Here is a 17,576-nt window from a genome sequence, read left to right as displayed (position 1 = left end):
AGGTCCCATGGACACAGAGTGGGGAGCTCGCAGCTGCCCACTTTTATCCTGGCTCATTCTCATCTTCAATCAGGGTCTGGACTTGGACCCCAACTGATTACTTTTGACATGTCCCTAGAACATATTGACAGTGGCACTTTAAAGGGGTTAGCCAGGAATAGAAAAACTGAGCTAATTTCGATAATAAAAAAACACTCCCCGTCTGTCTCTATGTTGGGTGTGATTCTGCAGCTCAGTTCCTTTGAAGTGAATGGAGCCAAGTTGTAATACCACACATAACCTGGAGACAGACTGCAAGTGGTTTTTGAAAGAATTTAGCTCTGTTTTTCTATTCCTGGATAATCCCTTTAAGTATCAGCAATAATGGCACATATAGAATGATTTGCTAAGCATGGTAGATGCCACCTCATGACATTATTTCATTTCCAAATTACTTCCAACTGATAGCAAACATTAAGTGAGCACAATGAATGGAAAATGAAAGCTTTATTGCTTTATAAAACATTACATCAGAAATATCTACGATAGTTAAAAGTGGACAGAGGAGGAGGAGGAGGAGAAGATTGTGAGGTTCTGTTCTTATGAAGGACATCCATTAATCTCTAGGTTATCAGAAAGATCAGCAAAATCGTCACATTGGTTCCTGTTTTCTGGATTTTGACACTCTCTATCATTCGGCCACCATTCGATCCATGTATCTTTTCCAATAATATAGGAATAGCTAAAGTAAAATTAAAAAAGCAAATATAGAATTAATAAATTCATATATATATATATTTATTACAATATAGCCTCTTTTATATTTGTACAATATGTTGGAAGATACTTTTTCCTATATTAGGGTTGGGTTACACGTAGCGTGTTTGACGCTGTGTATTTCTGTGCTAAAAAAAAGTCTATAGGAGTAACTAAAAACACCCATAGACTTAGCTAACACTGAAAAACACGGCATCAAACATGCAACATCAAATACGCAGCACATGCAATATCTTACCCTTAGGGTCTATACACATGGCAGAATTTCTGCTGGTAGAATCCCACGTGAAATAAAAGCCCAATACACTTCTATGGGATTCCACACTCCCGTTGACACTCCGGAAATCCCGCTATTCCTAATATTCCACCCTGTGAATAATCCCTTAGTGTGTTTTACATGAGATGGAAATGCTGCAGCTGAACATTATCTCCCCTGAAACCAGAAGGATCTGACACATGTAAGGAGCCAGGGAGCTTGGGACAACACCACACTGACAATGAGAGGACTACACAACTTCCTGTTAGGGCTAAATTGTGTAAAATCATGCTGAAGCCCGTACAATTTGTGATAATGATATATTCGTATATATACCTTGAGGTGATAGTCTTATTCGAATAAAATTTTCTAAAACTGCAATACTCCTTTAATTCTCATATCACTCACCCAGAGGGCTGGTCCCAAAGGTCACCTCTTACTCCCCAGATCAGGTAATCGCGCCCTTGTTTCAGATTTAAGGCTTTGCGGCACTTTATATGACTGACAAAATTCCTCTTTTTGTCTAAAACATTTTCGTCTGTTCCTAATGATGGGACAAAAGATGAAAAATAAAACATTAACACAATGTAGGTATAACGTACATCTGGGATGGATTTGGCACTGCGTTGTGGCTGTTGTTATGAACAGAAGCAATGATATACATTTGAACAGAGCCTATGGATATGTTCACATATTGTGCACCAAATGACAGGGGTGCTACACCGAAGATCACAGGAGTCCACAGCGGTGGGACCTTCATGATCTAACATCTTATCCCCTATCATTTGGATAGGGGATAAGATTTTTTCAGTGGAGTACCCCTTTAAGGACACAGCCCATTTTGGCCCTAAAGTGGTACTCTGGTGAAAAACATTTTTTTTTCATATCAACTGGCTCCAGAAAGTTAAACCGATTTGTAAATTACTTCTATTAACCCCTTAAAGCGCAAATGTCATGACATTTTGGTGCAATAACCTGCACACAGCCTTTGTACTGTGTGCAGGTGGTGGGTATAACAATGTTTTTACCTGAAATTTGGTGGCTTTCATGACTGCAAAAAAGGCTTTTATTCAAAGCCACTGACGGTCGGATAGGCGTGGCGCGAGGTACGCGATGCCCCGCTGCCACCACGCCCACCCCCACGCCTACCCCGTATGTCCGCGCTGGGACCTCTGTGTGATTGACACACAGGTCCCAGCGCATGCGCCCTTCAGCTAATCTAACCTGCGCGCTGCTGTGTGTCATCCAGCAAGCGCTCGCTCCAGCCGCAGTCTTCCTCCTCTGTGCGCCTGCGCAGATCAGCGCGCAATCAGGTTAGTTCTCGATACTAGGTTCAGAGAGGAAGTGCGCTCTCTGCACCTAGCACTGCGCAGGTGCACTGAGGAGTAAGACGGCGGTGGGAGTGAGCGCTTGCTGGATACCACATATGTTAATTTTTATCTTTATTTACACAGGTTTTTTTTTATGGGAAAAGGGGGGTGATTCTAACTTTTATTATGGAAGGGGTTAAATGACCTTTGTTAACTTTTTTTTTTCACTTTTTTTTGCAGTGTTATAGCTCCCATAGGGACCTATAACACTGCACACACTGATCTCCTATGCTGATCCCTGCAAAGCCATAGCTTTGCACGGATCAGTCAGATAGGGGCTTGATTGCTCAAGCCTGTAGCTCAGGCTTGGAGCAATTAATCGACGATCGGACGCTGCAGAGAGAGGTAAGGAGACCTTTGCCTGCGTCCCAGCTAATCGGAACATCCAGATTTTATCGCGATGTTTCGATCAGCCCGACTGAGCTGCCGGGAAGCGTTTACTTTCGTTTTCAGATTCGGCGGTCAACTTTGATCACCGCATCTGAAGGGTTAACAGCGTGCGGCACAACGATCGGTGCCGCACGCTGTTAGCCCAGGGTCCCGGCTATCGTTAGCAGCTGGGACCGACCCGGTGTGATGCGGGGTCACGGCATGACCCCGTTTTTCACACCGGGATTGGGCTCAGGGCGTACATGTACGCCCTGAGTCCTTAAGAGGTTAAAAAATCTTAATCATTCCAGTACTTATCAGCTGCTGTATACTACAGAGGAAGTTGAGTTGTTTTTTCTGCCTGACCACAGTACTCTCTGCTGACACCTCTGTCTATGTCAGGAACTGTCAAGAGCAGAAGTGGCTTGCTATGGGCATTTCCTCCTGCTCTGGACAGTTCCCAACATGGACAGAGGTGTCAGCAGAGAGCACTGTGGTCAGACAGAAAAGAAATTCAAAAAGAAAAGAACTTTGTGGAGCATGCAGCAGCTGATAAATATTGGAAGGATTAATATTTTTAAGTAGTAATTTACAAATCTTTTTAACTTTCTGGCACCATTTTCCCCCCCACTGAAGTACCCCTTTAAGGACACAGACAATTTTATTTTTGCATTTTTAATGTGTTGTCCTCGCCTTCAAAAAATAATAACTTTTATATTTTCATCCACAGACCCATTTGAGAGCTTGTTTTTTTCACGACAAATTGACTTTTGTAATGATGTCACTCATTTTACGATAACAAAAAAAATATTTGTGTGGGGAAATTAAAAACCGCAATTTTGCTAATTTTGGAAGGTTTTGTTTTCGCGCTGTACACTTTACAGTAAAAAAATGGCAGGTAGTCTTTATTTTGTGGGTCAATACAATTAAAATGATACCCATGATGTTTAAAATTACTCTATTTTGACCCCCTATAACTTTTTCATTTTTCTGTATATGGGGCTGTATGAGGGCAAATTTTTTGTGCCGTGATCTGTAGTTTTTATCGATTATACTTATGCGTATATGCAACTTTTTATATGCTTTTTATTAACCCCTTAAGGACCAAGCCCATTTTCACCTTAAGGACCAGAGCGTTTTTTGCACATCTGACTACTGTCACTTTAAGCATTAATAAGTCTGGGATGCTTTTACTTATGAATTTGATTATGAGATAGTTTTTTCGTGACATATTCTAATTTAACATAGCAGTAAAATGTCGACGATACTTGCATCATTTCTTGGTGAAAAATTCCCAAATTTCATAAAAAAATTGAAAATTTGGCAATTTTCGAACTTTGAAACTCTCTGCTTGTAAGGAACATAGACATACCAAATAAATTATATACTGATTCACATATACAACATGTCTACTTTATATTTGCATCATAAAGTTGACATGTTTTTACTTTTGGAAGACACCAGAGGGCTTCAAAGTTCAGCAGCAATTTTCTAATTTTTCACAAAATTTTCTAAATCTGAATTTTTCAGGGACCAGTTCAGGTTTGAAGTGGATTTGAAGCGTTTTCTTATTAGAAATACCCCACAAATGACCCCATTATAAAAACTGCACCCCTAAACGTATTCAAAATGACATTCAGTAAGTTTGTTAATCCTTTAGGTGTTTCACAGGAATAGTAGGAAAGTGAAGGAGAAAATTCAAAATCTGCATTTTTTACACTCGCATGTTCTTATAGACCCAGTTTTTGTATTTTTAAAAGGGGTAAAAGGAGAGAAATCCACCCCAAAATTTGTAACCCAATTTCTCTCGAGTAAGGACATACCTCATATGTGTATGTCAAGTGTTCGGCGGGCGCAGTAGAGAGCTCAGAAGGGAAGGAGCGACAATGGGATTTTGGAGAGTGAATTTTTTTTAAATGGTTTTTGGGGGGCATGTCACATTTAGGAAGCCCCTATGGTGCCAGAACAGCAAAAAAAATCCACGTGGCATACTATTATGGAAACTAAACCCCTCAAGGAAGGTAACAAGGGGTACAGTGAGCCTTAACACCCCACCGTTTTTTGACGACTTTTCGTTAATGTCGGATGTGTAAATGATTTTTTTTTTCTCACTAAAATGCTGGTTTTCCCCCAAATTTTACATTTTTACAAGGGGTAATAGGAGAAAAAGCCCCCCAAAATTTGTTAGGCAATTTCTCCTGAGTACGAAAATACCCCATATGTGGCCCTAAACTGTTGCCTTGAAATACGACAGGGCTCTGAAGTGAGAGAGCACCATGTGCATTTGAGGACTAAATAAGGGATTTGCATAAGGACGGAACCGGATGCAAGAATGACACTTGCCTCCGATACCAAAAATACCCTATGGCAGTGTTTCCCAAACAGGGTGCCTCCAACTGTTGCAAAACTTCCAGCATGCCTGGAAAGTCAATCGCTGTCTAGCAATACTGGGAGTTGTCTTGCAACAGCTGGAGGCTCCGTTTTGAAAACAGTGTCATATGAGAAATTTTTTATTTGGGGGGGGGGGGTCTGTGTAGGGGTATGTGTATGTAGCGTCTTACTTTTTATTTTGTGTAATGTAGTATAGTGTGGTGTTTTTAGGGTACATTCACACGGCCGGGGTCTACAGCGAGCTTCCCGCTGGGAGTTTGAGCTGCGGCGGAAAACTTGCTGCATCTCAAACTTGTAGCAAGAAGCTCGCTGTAGACCCCCGCCCGTGTGAATGTACCCTGTACATTCACATGGGGGGGGGGGGGGGGCGCAAACCTCTAGCTGTTGCAAAACTACCACTACCAGCATGCCCTTTGGCTGTACGTGCATGCTGGGGTTTGAAGTTATGCAACAGCTGGAGGCACACTGGTTGCAAAACACAGAGGTTGCTACTTAACTCAGTGTTTCGCAACCAGTGTGCCTCCAGCTGTTGCAAAACTACAACTCCCTGCATGTAAGGTCTATCAGTGCATGCTGAGAGTTGTAGTTTGCAACAGCTGGAGGCACACTGGTTGCGAAACACTGTGTTAGGTAACAAACTTCACAACCAGTGTGCCTTCAGCCGTTGCAAAAACTACAACTCTCAGCATGCACTGACAATTGAGGGCATGCTGGGACTTGTAGTTATGCAACAGCTGGAGGCATACTACTAACACTTCCAGCATGCCCTTTGGCTGTCCGTGCATGCTGGGGGCTGTAGTTATGCAACAGCTGGAGTCACACTGGTTGCAAAACACTGAGTTTGTTACTTAACTTAGTGTTTCCCAAAAAGGATGCCTCCAGCTGTTGAAAAACTACAACTCCCTGCATGCCCATACCACCGAAAGACATGTTGGGAGTTAGTTTTGCAATATCTGGAGGGTCACAGTTTGGTGACCACTGTGCAGTGGTGTCCAAGCTGTAGCCCTCCAGATGTTGCAAAACTTCAACTCCAAGCATGCCCAGACTGTCCAGGCATGCTTGGAGTTGTAGTTCTGCAACATCTGAAGGGCCACATGTTACAGAACTACAACTCCCAGCATGCCTGGACTGTCTGGGCATGCTGGGAGTTGTAGTTTTGCAACATCTGTAAGAGCACAGTTTGGAGACCATTGCACAGTGCCTCCAGATGTTGCAAAACGACAACTCCCAGCATTGCCAGAAAGCCTTTGGTTGGGAGTTGTAGTTTGGCAACTCCTGGAACGCAGCAGTGAAGATCACTTACCGCTGATCTTCACTGCTGCGTCCGCCGCTGCATCCGCCGGTCCCGCGCTGTCGGTCCGGACCATCCGGGGCCATCCGCCATCTTCCCCCCGCTCTGCCCCGACATCCAGGGGTGGGGCAGAGCGGGGATTTCACCTCTACCCTCCCGCCACCCTCCTGCCATTGGTCGCTAGTCCTAACGACCAATGGCAGTGGTTTAGAAGCGAGGTGGCAGCTGCCACCTCACTCCTATCACTCAGGATGGATTGGAGCGGTCTCTGACTGCTCCGATCATCCCTATTTTCCGGGCGATCGGGTCACCAGAGACCCGTTCAGCCCGGAACCCTGCAAGTCATTGTCATTAGTCAGTGACTAACTGACTGACTATTGACAACGATCTGCAGCAGGGGACCAGTCTGATTGGTCCCCTGCTGTATAGTGTCATCGGTCAGCCAACTGACAGACACTGCGACGGACTGTGCCAACGGACATGGTGATAGAAAATGTATTGGACGTGTATACACGTCCATTTGCGTTAAGTCACAGAAAAAATGGACGTGTATACACGTCCATTTGCGGGAAGGGGTTAATTTTGTTTTGGAATGTGATATAACAAAAAAGTAGCAATTCTTGATTTTTTTTCATGTTTATGTTGTTCACTGTACAGGATCATTAACATTATATTTCAGTTTGGACATTTACCCATGCAGTGATACCAATTATGTTTATAAAATAGTTTAATGTTTTTTGGGATAAAATAGGAAAAAGGGGCCATTTTCATATTTCATATTTTTTTTAAACTTTAAAAAACTTTTTTTACACTTTTGATGCCTCCATAGGGGACTATTTATAGCAATCAATAGATTGCGAATACTAAACAGTGCTATGCATAGGCATACATACATGATAAGATCCTCGCAGATGCCGTGATCTTCATTGATCACGGCATCTGAGGGGTAAATGGCGGACATCAGTGAGATCGCTTATGTCCACCGTTACCAGTGGGTCCCTGACTGCTAATAGCAGCTGGGACCTGCTGTGCTCACGTCATGTCCAGGGCGTAAATGTACGTCCTGATGCTTTAAGTACCAGGGCGTAACTTTACATTGTGTGTCGTCAAGGGGTTAAAGTCTATGGAAAAGCGTCAGTGAGTCCACGCATTGGCCCTGATTTACTAGAGGGTTTCTGACATGTTTTGGTAGGGTTGTGTGCCAAAAGTTTGTCGCATGTCATGTGTGACAAACATTAAGCACCAAAAGAAAAGACAAACCCGACATTACCTCTAGAACACCATTTTCTCTCTTTCCCACTGATTTACTATCTTTTTACCTACTTAATGGGTGATTTAAGTGGGAAATATTCTGTCCAAAAAAAGGGGGTCAGAAATGTTTTCACAAAACCGTTTCTAAACTGACAATAGGTTTTCTTAGAAATAATCTAGAATTCATAGGGAGAAAGTGTACTTCGATAAAATTTACTGTTTATATTGTTTTTAAACAATTTAAATTTTTCTTATTTCTTAAAAGTAATATTTATTTTTATAATACTATATGTGCACTGATGGATGCTTTTCCATTCAGACTTTAATATAGTACATTATTAGATTGAAAAAACTGCCGCCTGTAAAACTTATTTTACTGTTTCCCCCATTTAAATTTTACAATGTGTGAACAGGCGGGATTGCCATGAGTTTCCCGCTGCATGATTTAGTGGTGTTGGATTTTCCACAGTAGATTTCACTGACTTCAGTGGGGTCTGCTTCAGATTTTCCACCGCAAAAAACCCAATGGGGGACATTTATCAAAGCATTTAGTAGTTTTTTTTTGCTTAAAATTGTCGCACATGCGCCTGCGCTCTTTTTTCTGCGACATTTAGCTTGTTCAGTGTCCTAAGCAAAAAATAAAAATCTTTCTTACCAAATCAAAAAGTGATTTTTGACTTGCAGTGGTCAGAGATTTATCAAGTGCGAAAGTCGCAAAAAAGTTGCATCGCATGAAAAAAAGCTACTAAATTTACTCCAGCTCAGACATGGAGAAGAAAAAGCCACTACCAAAGTAAAAAAAGAAAAATTGCTTACAGGGGTACTCCGGTGAAAAACTTTTTTTTTTTTTAAATCAACTGGTGCCAGAAAGTTAAACACATTTGTAAATTACTTCTATTAAAAAATCTTAATCCTTCCTGTACTTATTAGCTGCTGAATACTAGCAGCAGAAATTATTTTCTTTTTGAAACACAGAACTGTCTGCTGACATCACGAGCACAGTGCTCTCTGCTGACATCTCTGTCCATTTTATGAACTGTCCAGAACAGCATATGTTTGCTATGGGGATTTCCTTTTACCCTGGACAGTACCTAAAATGGACAGAGATGTCAGCAGAGAGCACTGTGCTCATGATGTCAGCAGAGAGCTCTGTGTTTCAAACGGAAAATAATTTCCACTGTAGTATTCAGCAGCTAATAAGTACAGGAAGGATTATGATTTTTTAATAGAAGTAATTTACAAATCTGTTTAACTTTCTGGCACCAGTTGATTTAAAAAAAGAAAAGTTTTTCACCTGAGTACCCCTTTATGTGAAAGAAATTTATCAACAGGCTGAAAGCAGTTGATAAATAAGTTGCACATAAGCAAAAAAATTGTAAGAAAAAAAAAAATAACTAAAAAAAGGAATACATAAGCAAACATTGCTAAATGTCCCCCAATGAGGCTCAAACTGGCAGTGGGAAACTCATGGCAAACCTGCATGTGTAAATGTTTCCTACTACTTACCTAGACCGCTTCCTCTCCGCTTTCTGAGCGCATTAGCTGAATGAGCAGTTCTTGTCCACAAGGCAAATCACTGGATCTAATAAGAATAGCATCACAGTGGGGACCGGATGCTTGGGAACCCACAGCAGCGAGGGAGTGGGCCGGGTAAGTATACTTCTTTATTATTTTTCTTGCAGCCCAGGCAGTATTTTAATAAACCCTTCCTTGCCCTGACAACCTCATTAATAGCAAATTGACAACTAAATTCTGTTAACATAATACAATTGCTACAATAATCTGTCATGCAACTCTATTGTCTTACATGGTGTGCGGGGAATACTGTCCCATAATAGTCCCCCATAGTTTCACTCCCTTCTACAAACTCCATAAAACATACCGCATATGTGCAGCATGGTTGCTTAGTAGTATGCTACATTGCTCTGCCTAATACAACATCTGTATGGTGTTTGTTCTCCCCATATATGTGTTCTGGTTTAATTCCATACCCCCAAAACATACTGATAGATTGAGAGCCCCTGTGGGGACTGGGCCTGATGTGTATAGTGACTAGGTGTCAATATGTTGTTGCAATATAAGCAACATAAATAAGCCTGTGATTTTAATGTAGAAGCCATACTAATATCCACGCATATCTACTTTCTATATCTGTAAAGTCATCTCCCATACACTTGTCTGTACTTACCTTCCTTGATGACACTGACTATCGTCATCACATAGTTGTCATAGTTAACATTTTTCTGAATTTCTTCCAGACGCGCCTTGAAAACTATAAAAAAAAATGTAAATTACAGGAAATTCAGATTCTTTTGTATAGGTCCTTTGCCCCCCCCCCCCCCCCCCCATATTCCCACTGTTATCCAGAACTTCTGTGTTCAAGATAAAAGTATTTGTCCCTCACCATAGTCCACTCCTGGTGCACACGCTCTTTCCAGTCGTTCTGCTGCATCAATTTCCCCTTCCAGCTGTTGCTGCAAGAAACAATTCTCTAAAAGACAAAATCCATTAAAGAATCATTGTCAGGAGGTTCAGCTTAAGATTTCCTTATCTTCGACCTTAAAGAACCTTCCATGAACTCCTGAATCCCTATGTGTGCTCACCAAATTCAGTATTTTTATTTTTTTTGTAAGCTCAGTAGTTTCTGCTATTGACTTTTCAAGAGTTACCTTAACAGGAAGTAGCTATCTGACAGCTACCATTGGCAGGAAGTAGCTATCTGACAGCTACCATTGGCAGGAAGTAGCTATCTGACAGCTACATTGGCAGGAAGTAGCTATCTGACAGCTACCATTGGCAGGAAGTAGCTATCTTGACAGCTAGAGTATATAAGTACTTATAAAGCTAAGCAAACCACCTTCATTTATTACTGCATGGTCCTGTGTCCAACACAACTTAAAGTACTGCCTATCCCACCGGCTACACATAGGGAGGTATCCATACAGTAAAACTTCTTTGAGAAAACCACCCCTTCTCTTGACCAGATTTTGTGCGGGAGGTTTTCAGTCTACTATGCATTATGCATAATGGTAATTTTCTTCGAGAAGACCATTGTTTTTTTGTGTAGTCTTCTCAAAGAGCTTTACCTGTATTTCATTTACTATCTGAATAACTTTAGCCCCTTAATTCTTTGCTTCTATTATGAGTTTTTTAATACATCAGTTTCAGGGCTTACCTTCGGCACATCGGCACACATCATTTTGACAGATTGTGCCTAATAAACTGCTGTCCTTGTCCACATGATAGAATTTAGCGCAACGGCTTTCTACAAAGGCATGGGAAAAGCAATATGAATTTACAGATATGTAAAAATCACATATTAGATCAATAGAAAAATGTTCTATGTTACCTACCGGGGGTGTAATAGTCGTAAACAGTGACAGATGCAGGCTGGATGAGACCAACTTTAAAGATCTGGTGAACATTGAATTTGATGCATTCCTGTTCTTTGTGTGAGATCTATCCAAAGTAAAAAGGGAAAGTTAATAGATCATTGAGGAACTAATAAAAAAAAAAACTGATATATAGTTTTACAGTACATAAATCATATTGTCCAAGCTGATCATTTCAATGGAGAACACTGGTTTGACCACGTAATCTCAATATCCCATCAACTTTAGAAGATGTAGTGTGAATTAGTAGACAATTCAGGACACAACAATTTATAGCTAAACTTTGTAGATCCCCAACACCTCATGGTAAGTGGTTGGCTACATGTATTAAGGACCTCCATGTAGTAATGTCTATTATTGACCTACATACAGTATATGGCTATCCTCAAACCTGAGAGCAGTGGAGACTTCATACCTTATCCAGATAGATGATGAGTGATCCCTTATCAGTGGCTTCTTTGTTATACTCAAACTTGGAGATATATTTATCCACTCCTTTCATTAGCTGTGAGCAAGAAGAACATGAATTATTTCTCATTTACAAAGATGATAGAACATTTAAAAATTTTTAATCCAATAATCTCACCTTGTTGAGGCTGTCAACATCAGGGGCAAATCCAGTCATCATTGAAACATCCAAGATAGACATGGTTGCATCATTTTCTTTAAGATGTCTATGGAAAGATTACAATAAGGTGATAACATCTTTTTAGATGGCTTTAAGATATTTCATGTCACCATAGTGCTTGATGCACAATTTAATGCATATGATGGTAGATGTCAGTAACTGGTACATGTTACCATGTAGAAGAAACAGGTACTATGATCTGGTTGCTGGTAGTTTATCATTGTAATTTCCTTGCAGAAACAAAAATCAGCTCGAAGTGGACTTATTTTTTGCTAAACGTGTGATGGGCATGTCCTTAAACACAGTAGTCAATGAAATCAAGCAGTGCTGCAGTGTGAAGTATGGAAACCGAAAATAAGCTCATTAACTGGTGCAAATAAGGGAGATAAGGAAGATGCACTCTTCAACACAACATTTCTTTTCCACTATGGGTAATATAATGGATGTGGACATTTTGGCAACTCTCAAATGTGTTACTTTTTACTTTTCTTATGTAATGCTACTAGATTTACTATTATTCAGGAAGTCAGCACAAAGGTATTAGTATGATCTTTATAAAAAGTATTACCTTACCTTGCACAAATCTCAAGTGATAATGTTTGGAAAGCACCTTCTGGAGCATTACGTACTAAGTACAAAAAGAAAACCAAAAATAAATTACTTGCATTTGGGCATCAATACACTATCCTAGCAAGTACCCTACTGCCCAGCACTCATTCATAAAACTACTCCCCTCTTTTGTGAGGACTGAACATATCCAGGCATAAAACTTTTAATAAACCGGTTGAGGTAATATGTAGTTTGGAAGCAAGGGGCACTTATTTTTGAACTATGCACTTACCTAAGTGTTCTTCCTTAACGTTAACTGTAAGATCAAAGTTTTTGCATTCCTTTTCTTTCTCTGTCACAAGAGCATGGTAAACTGACATAACCTAAAGAGCCGTGGAGTAAATGAGAAATGTTTACATTTTTTTTTATAGATTTTTGACTCATTGTTAAAAACTGAATCCCATAGTCTAATCTGGTTTTAAGGTTTACCCTGATTTATCCTTACGTAAATGGAAATTGTGATGGGTGTACCCTAGAGGCAGGGCACAGTCATTGGGTATGTTGGGTAATGGAGCTTGGAGGTGAAGCCCTTCCTTAAAGCTGATAGGTTCTAGCTTTGTGATCAGCTCCCTATAGCTGATTGTGACCCCTAAATCATTGATTTCTGTTAAGGGCCAATGTTACTTTGTGTCATCCTCTAGATAGAACTAATTACAAAAACAAATATATATGTGCATGTCTTCTCTTGGTACTTTACTTCGCTATTCAGGGTTATAAGAAACATTCTGACCCCCTATTCTCATGTCTTTTGTTTTTTTTGTGTCCACTACTTGTGAGGAAAACAGCAAGGAAGCATTGAACAGGCAAGTGTGTCTCACCTTATGAGGAGGTGGTCACCATAAGCATTACAATGAGTATGAGACATCCATCTGACTGTCTTGTTTTGGCATTACTAGGCTGGAGTAGGGATGAGTGAATCAAAACTAAAGAATCCGAATTTGTTACGAATTTCAGGAAAAATTTGATTCATAACAAATGCAAATATCGCCACAATTCGATCGCGCTAATCGCTTCATTAAACTTCATTTAGTCCGGTCCAGGCTCCTGGGGCCGGGCATCTAAAATGACAGATCCACATGTGTGGAAATGGGGCAAGGAATCCTGGGAAGGCGGGAACAAGGGTCGGCGGGATGACCCTGAATCACATGCAGCATGCAGCCTATCAGCAGCCAGCCACCCCTGTGATGTCACAGCCCTATATAATCGGCAGTCATCTTGCGGCCTGTCACATCAGAGTTCTATTACAGAGAGTGGGACAGAGAGCAGTATGTGTTGCACAGAAAAGCATTTTACAGCAGCGATTCACCTCCCAGCCACATCAGCATTCTATTGCAGAGAGAGGGGGACAGAGAGCAGTGTGTTGCACAGAAAAGCTTTTTCACAGCAGCGATTCACCTCAAGCCCAAATCCAGCCTAGAAGAACTGATAGGGAAGGGAGTGATATTGAGAGAGAGAAAGTGCAATTTTGGGTGTAGTACACAGCGACTGTGTGCTTCAGCACTGGTGTGTACAACAACTGAAAAGCTAATAGTAGCCAGCCAGTTAGGGTGAGTAGAGCACTAAAAGCGTATTGTCCTCTATGTGTAACCTGTGCGTACATCTAAGTGGTGTACCATTTTGTTCCTGTTAAAGTCTTAAGGGCCTATATACTGTGTAAGGCCAGGCAAAAGTACACACTTGCTGGTGTTGTAGACAAATACTGTTTTTATGCGTACTGGAGTGCATTGTCCTCCACTCATAAGTGCATACCACATATGTACATGTAAGTGGTGTACCATTTTGTTCCGGTTAAAGTCTTAAGGGCTTAGATTCTGTGAAAGGCCAGACAAAAGTACACACCTGCTGTGTAGACAAATACGGTTTTAAGCGTAGTGGAGCTTATTGTACTCCCCTCATATACGCACTAAGTATGTCAGGCAGAGAAGTGCCAGGACGTTCACAGAGGAGTGGCAGAGGCCTAAATTCAACAGGTAGAGGTCGCAGCAGACTAGGGGCGAGTGGTAGCAGGAGTCACAGCGAGAGGCCTGAGCTCCCTGTATCAGCTAGCGGTCGTGTCTCGACCAGCAACCCATCTGCCATCATCGATTGGTTAACACGGTCATCCACTTCATCACAAGTGACATCTGACACCCCCATTCAACAGTCAGTGGGTTCCTCAGAAACAACCCTCAGTTGGCATGGCCCGGTAGCAGTCCCTGTCCTCCCATTGCCTCTGTCCTATGCTGTTCCCTCTCCCACTGAAGTATCTTATGCTGTGGGTTCAGCTCCACTATTTAGTGAGGACAATCTACTAGAGGACAGTCAGCAGCTACTGCCCAGCCAAGAAGTGGAGAAGACATTCGCCACTTCCTCCGCTAGGTGGGCAAGTAGTGATGAGGAGAGTGGCAAGGGAGGTGGTGTTGCGAGCATTCAGGCTCCTGAAGCAGACACTGTTGAGTACCTGAGGAGGACATCAGTGACGTGCAGACACAACTTGATGATGAAGCCGATCGCACTTGGGAGCCGGGTGCAGAAGGGGCTTCATCATCATCATAATCAGGAGAAGAGGGTTGCAGGTTGTCTGTGAGACAGCAGCTGAGCCAGCAAGGTGGAAGCATGGTTGGCAGTCAGCATGGTGGCAAAAGTAGAAAGTCTGGAGCCAAACATGCCCAGGGTAGACCACCTGCTTCGTGGCGGCCTACCTTCCCAGGAGGTAGTGGAACAGGGGTTCCTGGATTCGGTGGCAGTAGCAATCAGTGCGGAATGTTGGTGGGAAAATCAGTTACTTGGCAGTGTGGCAGTTTTTCATCAAGCATCCGGAGGAGGTTAACATGGCCACATGCAACATGTGTCGGCAGAAGGTGAAGCATGGCCAGGGTCCCAATGTTGGCACCACGGCCCTGCGTCAACATATGCAGCATCACCATAAAGCGGCCTGGGAGAACCTTGGCTCCGATGTGGTGGTACAGCCTGCTGCATCATCCACTGGCATGCCACTCCCTGTTTCAGCCAGCCAAGGCTCCACCACCTCAGCCGAAGGGAGCTGTGTGTCATACCCTCCTTCTCTCGCTCCAGATGCTCTTGCTCCTCCTACTTCGAGTCAGTCATTCCGCCAGCAATCAATCGGCGAAGCCATGTCCAAAAGACAACAGTATGCACCCACTCAACCAACGGTGCAGATGCTGAATATTCTCCTGTCCAAGTTGCTGGTGCTGCAGTCCCTCCCTTTTCAAGTGGTGTACTCTGCACCTTTCAGAGAACTGATGGCTTGTGCCGAGCCGAGGTGGAGTGTCCCAAGCCGTCATTTCTTTGCGAAGAAGGCAGTACCAGCCCTGCACAATTTTGTGGAACAGAAGGTGGGCCAGTCCTTGAGCCTGTCGATGTGTACCAAAGTGCACAGCAGCGCCGACGTGTGGAGCTGTAACTACGGTCAGGGACAATACATTTCCTTTATGGCCCACTAGGTGAATAAGGTTCCTGCACAGTCACAGCAGCAACTTGGACTGGTCACGCCGCTTCCGCTTCCATGCTCTCAGGCTGTTGGTCCTTTGACGGTGTGCGACTCCACCTCCTCATCCTCCCCCATGGGCTCAGCCTCCATTGCACAGACAAGTCTCTCCTCCAGTGCCCCTCCAGCATACCAGCAGCCAGAGGAGCTAGAATGTTAGGAGGAAGGCGAGACAGAGGACCCAGACACACCGTGGCAGCATGCAGTGGAGATGGAGGCAGGGTGTCCCTACGAGTCACTTGCACAAATGGCAGGATGCATGCTCACTTTCTTGCGTAGTGACCGCCAAATTGTCACCATTCAGCACCTTATTGGTCCCTCGCTAGCGGCACAAAATGGGGGCCTTTTTTACACCCACTGAGAGGGAGGACAAACTGACCTACTACAGAGAGATCCTACGTAGTCAGTTGGACAATGCCTATATGCGCCATTGCCCATCCTCTCGTAGGTCTGACTCAGGGAGCCCTCTGCTCTCACCTTCCACTGCCATGGCTCCTGGGGAGGGGATGGGTGGGGTGTTAGGAGCAGTACCCGCTCCATTAGCAGCAGCCTGAGTCTACAGTCGTTGATGAGTAGCTTTCTTCATCTGCATATGAAGCAACTCATCAGCAGCAGGAAGACCTGGAGCAGGGCCTGAATCAGCAGGTGGTGGCATACCTTGACATGACCATGCCAACACACCTTTAAGATCCGCTGGACTTCTGGGCAGCCAAACTTGATTTGTGGCAAAAACTAGCAGAGTTTGCCCTGGAAAAGCTGTCCTGCCCGGCCAGTAGTGTGCCATCAGAGAGGGTGTTTAGTGCGGCGGGGGAAATAGTAACCCCAGGGAGAACTCATCTGTCAATGAAAAATGTGGAGAGACTGAACTTTGTGAAGATGAATCAGGCATGGATCAGCCAGGATTTCCACCACCAATGCCTGATGCACCAGAGTAGATTGACCATGGTGCACACCAACACTTCACAAATATGGATAGTGCAAAACATATTTAAGGTGCTGCTCCCCAGTAACAGACATTCCTCCGCATCAGACCACAAGTAAGTATTGAGGATATGCATTAGTGCATAGTATTGGTGGGGCTTTAAATGTCCCCTGTAAGGCCCTACTCTTGCATTAGTAATTCCCTTCTTGACAAGTGTTACTTGCCCTAAATGGGCAGCCCCACACAGGGACCTCTCCCTATTTCCACCTACAAACACTGCCATTTCCCAGGGTTTTTAGGTGGAAATAGGGAGAGTTTCCTGTGTGGGGCCGCCCTTTTTAGGGTGAGTAACACTTGCCAAGGAGGGAATTAATAATGTGAGAGTAGGGTCATACTGGAGAAGTTTTTACCCCCACCGGTTACAATGGACCATACATTGTTCCCTTCCACCTTTTAGAGGTCTTTGCATCACATCAATACTTGGTGGTGTAGGTGGCACATGGTGTTTTTTGCACACCTTTCCTTTTGTCTGATTTTAAAAAAAATTTGGGTACATATATTTTATCCTAAGAATATTATTAAAAGTTAAGTTTTATGTAATGCATATCCTCAATACTTACTTGTGCACACTAACACTTTTACAAAAGAGACCGTTTTCTTTTGCCTACCTGCCTCAGCTACTATTCTGATACTATTGCCACCAACCGCCCCACTATGTGACTGGGTCACTTTCAGAACTCCTGATATTGCTGATACCACCTCCAGGCTGTCTAACATGTTCTCACCATATGTTCTCCTCATGCTTCCGCCACCTCCACACTGTGTCATTCAGCTACCATATGGTCTCCTCATAT

At 42.9% G+C, this 17,576-nt stretch overlaps 1 protein-coding gene across 1 annotated transcript in view; it reads right to left on the bottom strand.

Moving 5' to 3' along the window:
• Positions 1 to 469: 469 nt before the first annotated feature.
• The window catches only part of C3 (complement C3), a 58,170-nt gene continuing 41,063 nt past the window's right edge, over positions 470 to 17,576 (bottom strand). The window contains exons 33-42 of the mRNA XM_056570229.1: positions 12,546 to 12,636; positions 12,278 to 12,332; positions 11,663 to 11,750; positions 11,492 to 11,581; positions 11,038 to 11,143; positions 10,860 to 10,949; positions 10,089 to 10,175; positions 9,873 to 9,956; positions 1,421 to 1,556; positions 470 to 721 (exon numbers count right to left, since the gene is read on the bottom strand). Coding sequence (XP_056426204.1) covers positions 580 to 721; positions 1,421 to 1,556; positions 9,873 to 9,956; positions 10,089 to 10,175; positions 10,860 to 10,949; positions 11,038 to 11,143; positions 11,492 to 11,581; positions 11,663 to 11,750; positions 12,278 to 12,332; positions 12,546 to 12,636 — 969 coding nt within the window. The 3' untranslated portion in view covers positions 470 to 579. The remainder of the gene's footprint in view (positions 722 to 1,420; positions 1,557 to 9,872; positions 9,957 to 10,088; positions 10,176 to 10,859; positions 10,950 to 11,037; positions 11,144 to 11,491; positions 11,582 to 11,662; positions 11,751 to 12,277; positions 12,333 to 12,545; positions 12,637 to 17,576) is intronic.

Source organism: Hyla sarda, chromosome 4 (assembly GCF_029499605.1).
Source record: "Hyla sarda isolate aHylSar1 chromosome 4, aHylSar1.hap1, whole genome shotgun sequence".
Classification (NCBI taxonomy): domain Eukaryota; kingdom Metazoa; phylum Chordata; class Amphibia; order Anura; family Hylidae; genus Hyla; species Hyla sarda.
This window is presented reverse-complemented; position numbering and strand designations above follow the sequence as displayed.